The 17,303-nt window shown below is 35.9% G+C and overlaps 1 protein-coding gene across 1 annotated transcript in view; it reads left to right on the forward strand.

The window, feature by feature from the left end:
- The window catches only part of LOC123566740 (ankyrin repeat domain-containing protein 36C-like), a 169,638-nt gene that overhangs the window by 95,706 nt on the left and 56,629 nt on the right, over positions 1–17,303 (forward strand). The window contains exons 41-46 of the mRNA XM_065526823.1: positions 6,125–6,197; positions 9,725–9,753; positions 11,577–11,649; positions 13,315–13,343; positions 13,437–13,509; positions 15,166–15,194. Coding sequence (XP_065382895.1) covers positions 6,125–6,197; positions 9,725–9,753; positions 11,577–11,649; positions 13,315–13,343; positions 13,437–13,509; positions 15,166–15,194 — 306 coding nt within the window. The remainder of the gene's footprint in view (positions 1–6,124; positions 6,198–9,724; positions 9,754–11,576; positions 11,650–13,314; positions 13,344–13,436; positions 13,510–15,165; positions 15,195–17,303) is intronic.

The raw sequence follows: 17,303 nt of genomic DNA on the forward strand, positions 1-17,303 counted from the left end.
ATCTTTCTGATTTCTTGTATGAAAGACGTGCGGAATCATGTACCACCTGCTTTGACATTGATTCTCAGGTGTATGAGTTGCTCCACTGATTTTAGGTCACGTTTGTCCTCATCATTTGGCATATCCACATTGATACTGACACGGTTTTATTTTAGTTTTTGACATATGACAAATCATACCATGTTTGAAATTCTAAGTGTACATTTCATGAAGCCTGTATTCCCTTTTTTCAGTGTATTTCTGTCACGTTCCAGTCCCCGTACACAAAGTAGAAAATACGAAAGCCTACACTAATACTGGCAGGAGGATACAGTTTGTTGCTAACAGTGCATGAATGTATTGATAACTTTATCATATTCAGATATGAGTGATTATGTATCCATTTTTCTTTTCAGTGTCTTCTCAGAAACAACCACCCTTGAAGGTAATTAAATTTTCATTTATATTTTGTAGTAGTAGGTGTATATTCTATGAAGCTTACTTTATTTATGGATTATTTTGTTTCAAATTCCATTCAGGCTACAAGTGACAAGAAAGATTCTGTTTCGAATGTAGTCACAGAAATAAAGGATGAACAACAATCTGGGACAGGTAATATTGCACAACATATTTAATGTCATGTTCAATCAAGATAGAAAAGAACTTCTTTTCCCCGAATAAATCAGCGGGGTGCTCGTCAAAGCTGCACATTCTGATTCAGCAGGCCTGAGATTCATTTGTAATAAGTTCTCGGGTGATGCTGTTGGTGCTGGTCTTGGACATGATCTTCGCAGTAAGATTATAGACTTCCTTACACTGAAATTGGGAAGAAGAAACATTGGAGAGCAGCCCAGGACATAAGGGCTCAGGGGACAGCATAATTTTGCTTCAGTTCTACAGCATGTTTTCCCCAAGGTGGAAGGAGAAAAGGATGAAGTTTAGATTTTACAGTCGTCATATCTTACTGCTAAAAACAGATGGAAAAGTGATCGTAATAACCCCTAGACACTGTAGAACGAGAACTAATGAGACGACTGATGTATCCGTGATTTTCCTCAAGGAAAAGGGATTGTGAGAGAAGAAGGAGGGAAAAGAAGAAGATATTTATATAATTTTGGGGTTTCTGCTGAGGAAACCTGCGTGAACTGACTTCAGATGCATTTGGAATATTTGCATAAGGAAGATTTAATTTTGGCAGCACCAGGAACTACAGGATGCAGGAAAAAATGCTAGAATTGGGATAAACCGCAATGACTAGTTTCTCCTCTTTGTTACTATTAGGTATCAGACTTACGTGTTTTGTCGATTTTTGTTATAAAAATTGGATAAACTTGAATGTGAATACATTTGCTTCTTTCATCAAAGAGCGAAGTCTTGGATAAAATAGCTATTTGATGAATATTCTTCAGAGAATAGCATGATACTCCTAACAAGACTATTTTAGAAACAAAAGTATGTTGAATTCTTCAACCGACTCTTAAAATGGTCATTTTCAATGAATATTGAAGTTATTTCTGAGTGGAACAGCTTATTAATATCCAATGCTTGTAGCAGTTTTATTTGGTAGAAGTATGTCAAAAGTAACAATTTATGATGCTTTTTATTGAGGTGTATATTTTATACTTTGTTGCCATGAGTGGATGAAGAAATGTTTGGAAGGCTAAACTGGAAAATACAAGAAACTGGCAAATTATTACACCACATGGGTGTGAGAAGTAATGAATATTATTTACTCGGATTCCGGAAGCACATGTCCAAGCTGATCAATTTAGGACACTTCCACTTAAGGGACGTGAAGTGTACATTAAACTGAAGTGTCATTGTAATTGTGTAAGTTCTCAGTTATCGGGCAAGTTAAAGAGCATGATGAATGTTTGTAGTATAATGGTGTAAATCGTTCTGATTTCTTGCATGAAAGACATGCGGGATCATGTACCACCTGCTTTGACATTGATTCTCAGGTGTATGAATTGCTGCTGTGATCTTAGATCACATTTGTCCTCATCACTCGACATATCGGCACTGATGTTGATACGATTTTATTTTAATTAGACATATGAGAAATCAAACCATGTTTGAAATTGGAAGGGTATATTTGTGAAGCCTGTATTCCTTTTCTTCAGTGTATTTCTATTGTGTTCCAGCCCCCAGACACAAAGTAGGAAACATAAGTCCTAGACTAATACAGGCAGGAGGATACAGCTTGATGCTAACACTTCATGAATATATGAATAACATTATCATGTGTACTTGTGAGTGATTTTGTGTCCGTTTTGCTTTTCAGTGTCTTGTCAGAAACAACCAGCCTTGAAGGTAATTAAACTCTTATTTATATTTTGAACTAGTAACTGGATAGTCTATGAGATATACTTTATTGATTATTTTGTTTCAAATTCCATTCAGGCTACAAGTGACAAGGAAGATTCTGTTTCAAATGTAGCCACAAAAATAAAGGATGCACAAATATCTGGGACAGGTAATTTTGCAAAACACATTCAATGTGATGTTCTATAAAGAGAGAGGAGAATTTCCCTTCCCCAAATAAATCATCCGGTGGTTCGTCGAAGCTTCACGTTCTGATTCAGCATGCCTGAGATTCTTCATTTATAATAAGTTATCAGATGACCCCGATGCTGCTGGTCTTCGGCCATGATCTGAGTGCTAAGATTATAGATGTCTCTACTTGGAAATTGTGAAGAAGAACCATTGGAGAGCAGTTGAACTCATACCAGGCTCAGGGGACAGCATCATTTTGCTTTAATTCTACAGCATGCTTTCCATCAAGAGGGGAAGGAGAAAGAGATGAAGTAATAGATATTATAGGCATCAGATCGTATTGCTATAAACAGAGGGAAAAGTGATCCAAATACCCCATAAACACTGTAGAATGAGAACTAACCAGACCACTGATGTAGCAATTATTTTCCTCAAGGATGAGGGGTTGTGAGGCAGGAAGGAGGGAAAGGAAGAAGTTATTGATGTAATTTTGGAGTTTCTGCTGTGGAAACCTGAGTAAACTTACTTCAGATGCATTTGGAATATTTGCATAAAAGAAGATTTGATTTTGGCTGCTGCAGGAGCTACTGGAAGCAGGAAATAATGCTAGAATTGGGATAAACCACATTGACTTGTTACTCCTCTTTGGTACTATTAGGCATCGGAGATACATGTTTTGTTGATTTTAGTCGTAGAAATGAGATCAACTTGAATATGCATACATTGGCTTCGCTGTTCAGGGAGCTAACTCTTGGATAAAATAGCTATTTAATGAAACTTCTTTAGAGAATAGCGTGATACTCCCAACAATAATATTTTAGAAACAAAAATTATGATGAATTCAAATTAACTGCTAAAATTATCACTTTCAATGAATATTGGAGTGATTTCTGAATGTAAACCTTATTAATATCTAATGCTTCTAGCCATTTTACTTTGCAGAAGCATGTCAAAAATGATAATTGATGATATTTCTATTAAGGCTAATATATTATCCTTTGTTGCCATGAGTGGATGAAGAAGCTTTTGGAACTAGCTAAACTAGCAGATACAAGAAACTTAGGCAAATTATTACACCACACGGGAGTGAGTAATAATGAAAATTATCTACTAGGTTTCAGCAAACATTTATCCAAGCTGGTCAATTTAGGACACTTCCACTGAAGAGACGTGAAGTGTACATTCAACCAAAGTGTCGTTGTAGTTACGTACCTTCCCAGGTATTGGGCAAGTTAAAGATCATGATGAATGTTGTACTATAATGGTGTAAATCTTTCTGATTTCTTGTATGAAAGACGTGCGGAATCATGTACCACCTGCTTTGACATTGATTCTCAGGTGTATGAGTTGCTCCACTGATTTTAGGTCACGTTTGTCCTCATCATTTGGCATATCCACATTGATACTGACACGGTTTTATTTTAGTTTTTGACATATGACAAATCATACCATGTTTGAAATTCTAAGTGTACATTTCATGAAGCCTGTATTCCCTTTTTTCAGTGTATTTCTGTCACGTTCCAGTCCCCGTACACAAAGTAGAAAATACGAAAGCCTACACTAATACTGGCAGGAGGATACAGTTTGTTGCTAACAGTGCATGAATGTATTGATAACTTTATCATATTCAGATATGAGTGATTATGTATCCATTTTTCTTTTCAGTGTCTTCTCAGAAACAACCACCCTTGAAGGTAATTAAATTTTCATTTATATTTTGTAGTAGTAGGTATATATTCTATGAAGCTTACTTTATTTATGGATTATTTTGTTTCAAATTCCATTCAGGCTACAAGTGACAAGAAAGATTCTGTTTCGAATGTAGTCACAGAAATAAAGGATGAACAACAATCTGGGACAGGTAATATTGCACAACATATTTAATGTCATGTTCAATCAAGATAGAAAAGAACTTCTTTTCCCCAAATAAATCAGCGGGGTGCTCGTCAAAGCTGCACATTCTGATTCAGCAGGCCTGAGATTCATTTGTAATAAGTTCTCGGGTGATGCTGTTGGTGCTGGTCTTGGACATGATCTTCGCAGTAAGATTATAGACTTCCTTACACTGAAATTGGGAAGAAGAAACATTGGAGAGCAGCCCAGGACATAAGGGCTCAGGGGACAGCATAATTTTGCTTCAGTTCTACAGCATGTTTTCCCCAAGGTGGAAGGAGAAAAGGATGAAGTTTAGATTTTACAGTCTTCATATCTTACTGCTAAAAACAGATGGAAAAGTGATCGTAATAACCCCTAGACACTGTAGAACGAGAACTAATGAGACGACTGATGTATCCGTGATTTTCCTCAAGGAAAAGGGATTGTGAGAGAAGAAGGAGGGAAAAGAAGAAGATATTTATATAATTTTGGGGTTTCTGCTGAGGAAACCTGCGTGAACTGACTTCAGATGCATTTGGAATATTTGCATAAAGAAGATTTAATTTTGGCAGCACCAGGAACTACAGGATGCAGGAAAAAATGCTAGAATTGGGATAAACCGCAATGACTAGTTACTCCTCTTTGTTACTATTAGGTATCAGACCTACGTGTTTTGTCGATTTTTGTTATAAAAATTGGATAAACTTGAATGTGAATACATTTGCTTCTTTCATCAAAGAGCGAAGTCTTGGATAAAATAGCTATTTGATGAATATTCTTCAGAGAATAGCATGATACTCCTAACAAGACTATTTTAGAAACAAAAGTATGTTGAATTCTTCAACCGACTCTTAAAATGGTCATTTTCAATGAATATTGAAGTTATTTCTGAGTGGAACAGCTTATTAATATCCAATGCTTGTAGCAGTTTTATTTGGTAGAAGTATGTCAAAAGTAACAATTTATGATGCTTTTTATTGAGGTGTATATTTTATACTTTGTTGCCATGAGTGGATGAAGAAATGTTTGGAAGGCTAAACTGGAAAAACAAGAAACTGGCAAATTATTACACCACATGGGTGTGAGAAGTAATGAATATTATTTACTCGGATTCCGGAAGCACATGTCCAAGCTGATCAATTTAGGACACTTCCACTTAAGGGACGTGAAGTGTACATTAAACTGAAGTGTCATTGTAATTGTGTATCATCTCAGTTATTGGGCAAGTTAAAGAGCATGATGAATGTTTGTAGTATAATGGTGTAAATCGTTCTGATTTCTTGCATGAAAGACATGAGGGATCATGCACCACCTGCTTTGACATTGATTCTCAGGTGTATGAATTGCTGCTCTGATCTTAGATCACATTTGTCCTCATCACTGGACATATCCGCACTTATGTTGACACGATTTTTAGTTTTAGACATATGAGAAATCAAACCATATTTGAAATTGGAAGGGTATATTTGTGAAGCCTGTATTCCTTTTCTTCAGTGTATTTCTATCGTGGTCCAGCCCCCAGACCCAAAGTAGGAAACATAAGTCCTAGACTAATACAGGCAGGAGGATGCAGCTTGATGCTAACACTTCATGAATATATGAATAACATTATCATGTGTACTTGTGAGTGATTTTGTGTCTCTTTTGCTTTTCAGTGTCTTGTCAGAAACAACCAGCCTTGAAGGTAATTAAACTCTCATTTATATTTTGAACTAGTAACTGGATAGTCTATGAGATATACTTTATTGATTATTTTGTTTCAAATTCCATTCAGGCTACAAGTGACAAGGAAGATTCTGTTTCAAATATAGCCACAGAAATAAAGGATGCACAAATATCTGGGACAGGTAATTTTGCAAAACACATTCAATGTGATGTTCTATAAAGACAGAAGAGAATTTCCCTTCCCCAAATAAATCATCCGGTGGTTCGTCGAAGCTTCACGTTCTGATTCAGCATGCCTGAGATTCTTCATTTATAATAAGTTATCAGATGACCCCGATGCTGCTGGTCTTCGGCCATGATCTGAGTGCTAAGATTATAGATGTCTCTACTTGGAAATTGTGAAGAAGAACCATTGGAGAGCAGTTGAACTCATACCAGGCTCAGGGGACAGCATCATTTTGCTTTAATTCTACAGCATGCTTTCCATCAAGAGGGGAAGGAGAAAGAGATGAAGTAATAGATATTATAGGCATCAGATCGTATTGCTATAAACAGAGGGAAAAGTGATCCAAATACCCCATAAACACTGTAGAATGAGAACTAACCAGACCACTGATGTAGCAATTATTTTCCTCAAGGATGAGGGGTTGTGAGGCAGGAAGGAGGGAAAGGAAGAAGTTATTGATGTAATTTTGGAGTTTCTGCTGAGGAAACCTGAGTAAACTTACTTCAGATGCATTTGGAATATTTGCATAAAAGAAGATTTGATTTTGGCTGCTGCAGGAGCTACTGGAAGCAGGAAATAATGCTAGAATTGGGATAAACCACATTGACTTGTTACTCCTCTTTGGTAGTATTAGGCATCGGAGATACATGTTTTGTTGATTTTAGTCGTAGAAATGAGATCAACTTGAATATGCATACATTGGCTTCGCTGTTCAGGGAGCTAACTCTTGGATAAAATAGCTATTTAATGAAACTTCTTTAGAGAATAGCGTGATACTCCCAACAATAATATTTTAGAAACAAAAATTATGATGAATTCAAATTAACTCCTAAAATTATCATTTTCAATGAATATTGGACCGATTTCTGAATGTAAACCTTATTAATATCTAATGCTTGTAGCCATTTTAAGTTTGTAGAAGCATGTCATAAATGATAATTGATGATATTTCTATTAAGGCTAATATATTATCCTTTGTTGCCATGAGTGGATGAAGAAACTTTTGCAACTAGCTAAACTAGCAGATACAAGAAACTTAGGCAAATTATTACACCACACGGGAGTGAGTAATAATGAAAATTATCTACTAGGTTTCAGCAAACATATATCCAAGCTGATCAATTTAGGACACTTCCACTGAAGAGACGTGAAGTGTACATTCAACCAAAGTGTCGTTGTAGTTATGTACCTTCCCAGGTATTGGGCAAGTTAAAGATCATGATGAATGTTGTACTATAATGGTGTAAATCTTTCTGATTTCTTGTATGAAAGACGTGCGGAATCATGTGCCACCTGCTTTGACATTGATTCTCAGGTGTATGAGTTGCTCCACTGATTTTAGGTCACATTTGTCCTCATCATTTGGCATATCCACATTGATAATGACACGGTTTTATTTTAGTTTGTGACATATGACAAATCATACCATGTTTGATATTCTAAGTGTACGTTTCATGAAGCCTGTATTCCCTTTTTTCAGTGTATTTCTGTCATGTTCCAGTCCCCATACACAAAGTAGAAAATATGAAAGCCTACACTAATACTGGCAGGAGGATACAGTTTGTTGCTTACAGTGCATGAATGTATTGATAACTTTATCATATTCAGATATGAGTGATTATGTATCCATTTTTCTTTTCAGTGTCTTCTCAGAAACAACCACCCTTGAAGGTAATTAAATTTTCATTTATATTTTGTAGTAGTAAGTGTATATTCTATGAAGCTTACTTTATGGATTATTTTGTTTCAAATTCCATTCAGGCTACAAGTGACAAGAAAGATTCTGTTTCGAATATAATCACAGAAATAAAGGATGAACAACAATCTGGGACAGGTAATATTGCACAACATATTTAATGTCATGTTCAATCAAGATAGAAAAGAACTTCTTTTCCCCAAATAAATCAGCGGGGTGCTCGTCAAAGCTGCACATTCTGATTCAGCAGGCCTGAGATTCATTTGTAATAAGTTCTTGGGTGATGCTGTTGGTGCTGGTCTTGGACATGATCTTCGCAGTAAGATTATAGACTTCCTTACACTGAAATCGGGAAGAAGAAACATTGGAGAGCAGCCCAGGACATAAGGGCTCAGGGGACAGCATAATTTTGCTTCAGTTCTACAGCATGTTTTCCCCAAGGTGGAAGGAGAAAAGGATGAAGTTTAGATTTTACAGTCTTCATATCTTACTGCTAAAAACAGATGGAAAAGTGATCGTAATAACCCCTAGACACTGTAGAACGAGAACTAATGAGACGACTGATGTATCCGTGATTTTCCTCAAGGAAAAGGGATTGTGAGAGAAGAAGGAGGGAAAAGAAGAAGATATTTATATAATTTTGGGGTTTCTGCTGAGGAAACCTGCGTGAACTGACTTCAGATGCATTTGGAATATTTGCATAAAGATTTAATTTTGGCAGCACCAGGAACTACAGGATGCAGGAAAGAATGCTAGAATTGGGATAAACCAGAATGACTCATTACTCTTCTTTGTGACGATTAGGCATCAGAGATACATGTTTTGTTGATTTTAGTTATAAAAATGAGATAAACATGATTATGAATGCATTGGCTTTGTTGTGCAAGGCTTTGTTTACTCTTGGAGAAAATAACTATTTAAACTTCTTTAGAGAATAGTATGATACTCCTAACAAGACTATTTTAGAAACAAAACTTATGATGAAATCAAATTAACTCTTAAGATTGTCATTTTCAATGAATATTGGAATGATTTCTGCATAGAAACCTTATTAATATCTAATGCTTGTAGCATTTTTACTTTAGAGATATATGTCAAAAATGATAGTTGATGATATTTTTGTTGAGGCTAATATATATGAACCTTTGTGACCATGACTAGATGAGGAAACTTTCGAAAGGCTCAACTAGTGGATACAAGAAAGTTAGGCAAATTATTACATCACATTGGTGTCAGAAATAATGAATGTCATCTACTAGGTTTCTGCAAAAATATATCCAAGCTGAAGGGACGTGAAGTGTACATTCAACTGAAGTGTCATTGTAATTGTGTACGTTCCTAGTTGCCGGACAAGTTAAAGAGCATGATGAATGTTTGTAGTATAATTACGTAACACCTTCTGATTTCCTGCATGCAAGACATTGGGAATCATGTACCACCTCCTTTGACATTGATTCATAGGTGTATGAGTTGTTCCACTGACTTAAGTCACATTTCTCCTCATCACTTGGCATATCCACATTGATATTGATAGGGTTTAATTTTAGTTTTAGACATATGACAGATCATACCGTGTTTGCAATTGTAAGGGTATATTTCATGAAGCCTGTATTTCCTTTTTTCAGTGTATTTCTGTCATGTTCCAGTCCCCAGACACAAAGTAGAAAACATCAAAGCCTACACTAATACAGGCAGGAGGATACAGCTTGGTGCTAACACTGTATGCATGTATGGATAACTTTATCATATTTACGTATGAGTGATTATGTATCCCTTTTGCTTTTCAGTGTCTTCTCAGAAACAACCAGTCTTGAAGGTAAATAAATTTCCATTTAAATTTGGAACTAGTAACTGCAGAGTCTATGAAACCTACTTTATTTGTTGATTATTTTATTTCAAATTCCATTCAGGTTACAAGTGACGAGAAAGATTCTGTTTCGAATACAGCCTCAGAAATAAAGGATGGACAAGAATCTGCTACAGGTAATTTTGCAAAACACATTTACTGTCATGTTCAGTCCAGATAGAAAATAACCTCTCTTCCCTGAATAAATCAGCGAGGGACTCGTTGATGCTGCACATTCTGATTCAGCAGGCCCGAGATTCCTCATATGTAATAAGTTCTCGGTTGACGCCGATGCTGCTGGTCTTGGACATGATCTTCGCAGTAAGATTATAGACTTCCACACATTGAAATTGGGAAGAAGAAACATTGGAGAGCAGATCAAGACGTAAGGGGCTCAGGGGACAGCATAATTTTGCTTTAATTCTGCAGCATGTTTTCACCAAGGGTGGAAGGAGAAAGAGATGAAGTATAGATTTTACAGACATCACACCGTACTCCTAAAGACAGACGGAAACTTGATCGTAATAACTCGCAGACACTAGAGTGACAAGTAACGAGACCACTGATATAGCAATTAGTTTTCCCAAGGAAGAGGGATAGTGAGGCAGGAAGGAGGAAAAGAAGAAGTTACTTATGTAATTTTGTGATATCTGCTGAGGAAACCTGAGTGAACTCACTTCAGATGCATGTAACATATTTGCAGAAAGAAGATTTGATTTTCGCAGCTCCTGGAAATACAGGATGCAGGAAGAATGCTAGAATTGGGATACACCACAATGACTAATTACTCCTCTTTGTAACTATTAGGCATCAGACTTGCATGTTTCATTGATTTTAGTTATAAAAATGAGATATGCCTGAATATGTCTACATTGGCTTCTTTGATCAAAGAGGTAACTCTTGGAAAAAATCGCGATTTAATGAATATTCTTTATAAAATAGCATGATACTCCTAACAAGACTATTTTAGAAACAAAAATACTGTTGAATTCATCAACTAACCCTTAAATGGTCATTTTTAACGAATGTTGGCATAATTTCCAAATGGAAAAGCTCACTAATATCCAATTCTTGTAGGAGTTTTATTTAGCAGAACTATGTCAAAATTAATAATTGATTATGCTCTTTATTGTGGATTATATATTATACTTTGTTGCCATGAGTGGATAAAGAAATGTTTGGAAGGCTAAACTAGAGAATACAAGAAACTTAGGGGAATTATTATACCACATGGGTGTGAGAAATAATGAATATTATTTACTCCGATTCCGGAAACATATATCCAAGCTGATCAATTTAGGACACTACCAGTTAAAAGACGTGAAATGTTCATTCAACCAAAGTGTCATTGTAATTGTGTAAGTTCTCAGTTATCAGGCTAGTTAAAGAGCATGATGAATGTTTGTAGTATAATGGTGTAAATCCTTCTGCTTTCTTGCCTGAAAGATGCAGGATCATGTACCACCTGCTTTGACATTGTTTCTCAGGTGTATGAATTGCTGCTCTGATTTTACATCACATTTCTCCTATTCACTCGACATATCCTTATTGATACAGACACGGTTTTATTTTAGGCAGGAGGATACAGCTTGATGCTAACACCTCATGAATCTATGAATAACATTATCTTATGTACGTATGAGTGATTGTGTGTCCCTTTTGCTTTTTAGTGTCTTCTCAGAAACAACCAGACTTGAAGGTAATTAAACTCTCATTTATATTTTGAACTAGTAACTGTTTAGTCTATGAACTATACTTTATGTATTGATTATTTTGTTTCAAATTCCATTCAGGCTACAAGTGACAAGGAAGATTCTGTTTCGAATATAGCCACAGAAATAAAGGATGCACAAATATCTGGAACAGGTAATTTAGCAATACGCATATAATGTCATGTTCAATCAAGATAGAAGAGAACTTCCCTTCCCCAAATAAATCAGCGTGGGGTTCGTCGAAGGTTCACGTTCTGTTTCAGCACGCCTAAGATTCTTCCTTTGTAATAAGTTCTCAGGTGAGCCTTATGCTGCTGGTCTTTGGCCATGATCTGAGTACTAAGATTATAGACTTCCCTACTTTGAAATTGGAAAGAAGAACCATTGGAGAGCAGTTTAACACATAACAGGCTCAGGAGACAGCATCATTTTCCTTTAATTCTACAGCATGTTTCCATCAAGAGGGGAAGGAGAAAGAGATGAAGTAATAGATATTACAGACATCAGATTGTATTGCTATGAACATAGGCAAAAGTAATCCTAATACCCCAAAAACACTGTAGAATGAGAACTAACAAGATCAATGATGTAGCAATTATTTTACTCAAGCAAGAGGAATTGTGAGGCAGGAAGTAGGGAAAAGAAGAGGTTATTTATGAAATTTTGGGGTTTCCGCTGAGGAAACGTGAGTGAGCTCACATCAGATACATTTGGAATATTTGCATAAAAGAATATTTGATTTTGGCAGCTCCAGGAACTACTGGAAGCAGGAAACAGTGCTAGAATTGGGATAAACCACAGTGACTCCTTACTCTTCTTTGTTACTATTAGGCATCAGAGATACATGTTTTGGTGATTTTACTTATAATAATGAGATAAACTTCAATATGAATACATTGACTTGGTTGTTCAAGGAGCTAACTCTTGGATAAAATAGGTAGTTAGTGAAACTTCTTTAGAGAATAGTGTGATATTCCCAACAAGACTATTTTAGTAACAAAAATTACATTGAATTCAAGTTAACTCCTCAAATGGTCATTTTCAATGAATATTGGAGTGTTTTCTGAATGTAAATTTTATTAATATCTAATGCTGGTAATGGTGTAACTTTGTAGACGTATGTCAAAATTGGTAATTCATGATGTTTTTATTGAGGCTAATATATTATTTTTTGTTACTGTGAATGTTTAAAGAAACTTTCAGAACGCTAAACTAGCAGATACAAGAAACTTAGTCAAATTACTACACCACACGGGAGTGAGAAAAAATGAATATTATCTACTAGGTTTCAACAAACATATATCTAAGCTGATCAATTTAGGACACTTCCACTGAAGAGACGTGAAGTGTCATTGTAATTGTGTGCCTTCCCAGTTATCGGACGAGTTAAAGAGCGTGATGAATGTTTGTAGTACAATTATGTAAATCCTTCTGATTTCCTGCATGAAAGACATGCGGGATCGTGTACCACCTGCTTTGACATTGATTCTCAGGTGTATGAGTTTCTTCACTGATTTAGGTCACATTTGTCCTCATCACTGGGCATATCCACATTGATATTGACACAGTTTTATTTTAGTTTTAGGCATACGACAAATCATACCGTGTTTGCAATTGTAAGGGTATATTTCATGAAGCCTGTGTTCACTTTTGTCAGTGTATTTCTGTCACGTTCCAGTCCCCAGAAACAAAGTAGAAAACATCAAAGCCTATACTAATACAGGCAGGTGGATACAGCTTGGTGCTAACATTGTATGCGTGTGTGGATAACTTTATCATATTTACGTACGAGTGACTATGTATCCCTTTTGCTTTTCAGTGCCTTCTCAGAAACCACCAGCCTTGAAGGTAATTAAATTTTCATTTATATTTTGAACTACTAACTGTAGAGTCTATGAACCTACTTTATTTATTAATTATTTTGTTTCAAATTCCATTCAGGTTACAAGTGACGAGAAAGATTCTATTTTGAATATAGCTACAGAAATAAAGGATGGACAAGAATCTGGGACAGGTAATTCTGCAAAACACATTTAATGTCATGTTCAGTCCAGATAGAAAATAACTTCTCTTCCCTGAATAAATCAGCGTGGGGCTAGTCGAAGCTACACATTCTGATTCAGCAGGCCTGACATTCTTCATATGTAATAAGTTCTCGGGTGACGCCCATGCTGCTGGTCTTGAACATGATCTTCGCAGTAAGATTATAGACTTCCACACATTGCAATTGGGAAGAAGAAACATTGGAGAGCAGATAAAGATGTAAGGGGCTCAGGCGACAGCATAATTTTGCTTTAATTCTACAGCATGTTTTCACCAAGGGTGGAAGGAGAAAGAGATGAAGTATAGATTTCATAGACATCACACCGTACTGCTGAAGACAGACGGAAACTTGATCGTAATAACTCGCGGACACTAGAACGAGAAGTATCCAGACCACTGATATAGCAATTAGTTTTCCCAAGGAAGTGGGTTTGTGAGGCAGGAAGGAGGGAAAAGAAGTTATTTATGTAATTTTGTGATTTCTGCTGAGGAAACCTGAGTGAATTCACTTCAGATGCATGTAGCATATTTGCAGAAAGAAGATATGATTTTGGCAGCTCCTGGAACTACCGGTTGCAGGAAAGAATGCTAGAATTGGGATAAACCACAATGACTAATTACTCCTCTTTTTACTGTTAGTCATCAGACTTACCTGTTTCGTTGATTTTAGTTTTAAAAATGAGATACCCTTGAATATGAATACATTGGCTTCTTTGATCAAAGAGGTAACTCTTGGAAAAAAATCGCGATTTAATGAATATTCTTTATAAAATAGCATGATACTCCTAACAAGACTATTTTAGAAACAAAAATACTGTTGAATTCATCAACTGACCCTTAAAATGGTCATTTTCAATGAATGTTGGCTTGATTTCCGAATGGAAAAGCTCACTAATATCCAATTCTTATAGGAGTTTTATTTAGCAGAAGTATGTTAAAATTAATAATTGATTATGCTCTTTATTGAGGTTTATATATTATACTTTGTGGCCATGAGTGGGTGAAGAAATGTTCAGAAGGCTAAACTAGAGAATGCAAGAATCTTAGGCGAATTATGACACCACACGGGTGTGAGAAATAGTGAATATTATTTAGTCAGATTCTGGAAACATATATCCAAGCTGATGAACTTAGGACACTTCCACTTAAAAGACGGGAAATGTCCATTCAACTAAAGTGTCATTGTAATTGTGTAAGTTCTCAGTTATCAGGCAAGTTAAACAGCATGATAAATGTTTGTAGTATAATGGTGTAAATCCTTCTGCTTTGTTGCCTGAAAGACATGCAGGATCATGTACCACCTGCTTTGACATTGATTCTCAGGTGTATGAATTGCTGCTCTGATTTTACGTCACATTTCTCCTCATCACTCGCCATATCCATATTGATATAGACACGGTTTTATTTTAGTCTTAGACCTACGACTAATCTTACCATGTTTAAAATTGTAAGGGTATATTTGGTGAAGCCTGTATTCTTCTTCTTCAGTGTATTTCTGAAGTAGAAAACATCTAATCCTACGCTAATACAGGCAGGAGGATACAGCTTGTTGCTAACACCTCATGAATGTACAAATAACATTATCTTATGTTCATATGATTGATTATGTGTCCCTTTTGCTTTTTAGTGTCTTCTCAGAAACAACCAACCTTGAAGGTAATTAAACACTCATTTATATTTTGAACTCGTAACTGTATAGTCTATAATCTATACTTTATGTATTGATTATTTTGTTTCAAATTCCATTCAGGCTACAAGTGACAAGGAAGATTCTGTTTCGAATATAGCCACAGAAATAAAGGATGGACAACAATCTGGGACAGGTAATTCTGCAATACACATTTAACGTCATGTTCAGTCCACATAGAAAAGAACTTCTCTTCCCTGAGTAAATCATCGTGGGGCTCGTCGAAGCTGCACATTCTGATTCAGCAGACCTGAGATTCTTCATATTTAATAAGTTCTCTGGTGACGCTGATGCTGCTGGTCTTGGACATGACCTTCCCGGTAAGATTATAGACTTCCACACATTGAAATTGGGAAGAAGAAACATTGGAGAGCAGATCAAGACGTAAGGGGCTCAAGGGACAGCATAATTTTGCTTTAATTCTACAGCTTGTTTTCACCAAGGGTGGAAGGAGAAAGAGATGAAGTATAGATTTTGTAGACATCACACCGTACTGCTAAAGACAGACGGAAACTGGATCATAATAACTTGGGGACACTAGAACGAGAAGTAACGAGACCACTGATGTAGCAATTAGTTTTCCCAAGGAAGAGGGATTGTGAGGTAGGAAGGAGGGAAAAGAAGTTATTTATGTAATTTTGGGTTTTCTCCTGCGGAAACCTGAGTTAACTCACTTCAGGTGCATGTAGCATATATGCAGAAAGAAGATTTGATTTTGGCAGCTCCTGGAACTACAGGATGCAGCAAAGAATGCTAGAATTGGGATAAACCACAATGACTATTGTTGCTATTAGTCATCAGACTTACATGTTTCTTTGATTTTAGTTTTAAAAATGAGATACGCTTGAATATGAATACATTGGCTTCTTTGATCAAAGAGGCAACTCTTGGAAAAAATCGCGATTTAATGAATATTCTTTAGAGAATAGCATGATACTCCTAACAAGACTATTTTAGAATCAAAAATACTGTTGAATTCATGAACTGACACTTAAAATGCTCATTTTCAATGAATGTTGGCATGATTTCCAAATGGAAAAGCTAACTAATAGCCAATGCTTGTAGAAGTTTTATTTAGTAGAAGTATGTTAAAATTAATAATTGATTATGCTCTTTATTGAGGTTTATATATTATACTTTGTTGCCATGAGTGGATAAAGAAATGTTCGGAAGGCTAAACTAGAGAATCCAAGAAATTTAGGCGATTGTGACACCACACAGGTGTGAGAAATAGTGAATATTATTTACTCAGATTCCGGAAACATATATCCAAGCTGATCAATTTAGGACACTTCCACTTAAAAGACGTGAAATGTCCATTCAACTAAAGTGTCATTGTAATTGTGTAAGTTCTCAGTTATCAGGCAAGTTAAAGAGCATGATGAATGTTTGTAGTATAATGGTATAAATCCTTCTGCTTTGTTGCCTGAAAGACATGCAAGATCATGTACCACCTGCTTTGACCTTGATTTACAGGTGTATGAATTGCTGCACTGATTTGACATCACATTTCTTCTCATCACTCGGCATATCCATACGGATATAGACATGGTTTTATTTTAGTTTTAGACATATGACGAGTTATACCATGTCTGAAATTTTAAGGGTATATTTCGTGAAGCTTGTATTCCTTTTCTTCAGTGTATTTCTAAAGTAGAAAACATCAAATCCTACACTAATACAGGCAGGAGGATACAGCTTGATGCTAACACCTCATGAATGTATGAATAACATTATCTTATGTACACATGAGTCATTATGTGTCCCTTTTGCTTTTCAGTGTCTTCGCAGAAACGGCCAACCTTGAAGGTAATTAAACTCTCACATATATTTTGAACCAGTAACTGTTTAGTCTATGAACTATACTTTATGTATTGATTATTTTGTTTCAAATTCCATTCAGGCTACAAGTGACAAGGAAGATTCTGTTTCGAATATAGCCACAGAAATACAGGATGGACAAGAATCTGGGACAGGTAATTTTGCAAAACACATTTAATGTCATGTTCAGTCCAGATAGTAAAGAACTTCTTTTCCCTGAATAAATCATCCTGGGGCTCGTCAAAGCTGCACATTCT

This window comes from Macaca fascicularis, chromosome 13 (genome assembly GCF_037993035.2).
Source record: "Macaca fascicularis isolate 582-1 chromosome 13, T2T-MFA8v1.1".
NCBI classification, from domain to species: domain Eukaryota; kingdom Metazoa; phylum Chordata; class Mammalia; order Primates; family Cercopithecidae; genus Macaca; species Macaca fascicularis.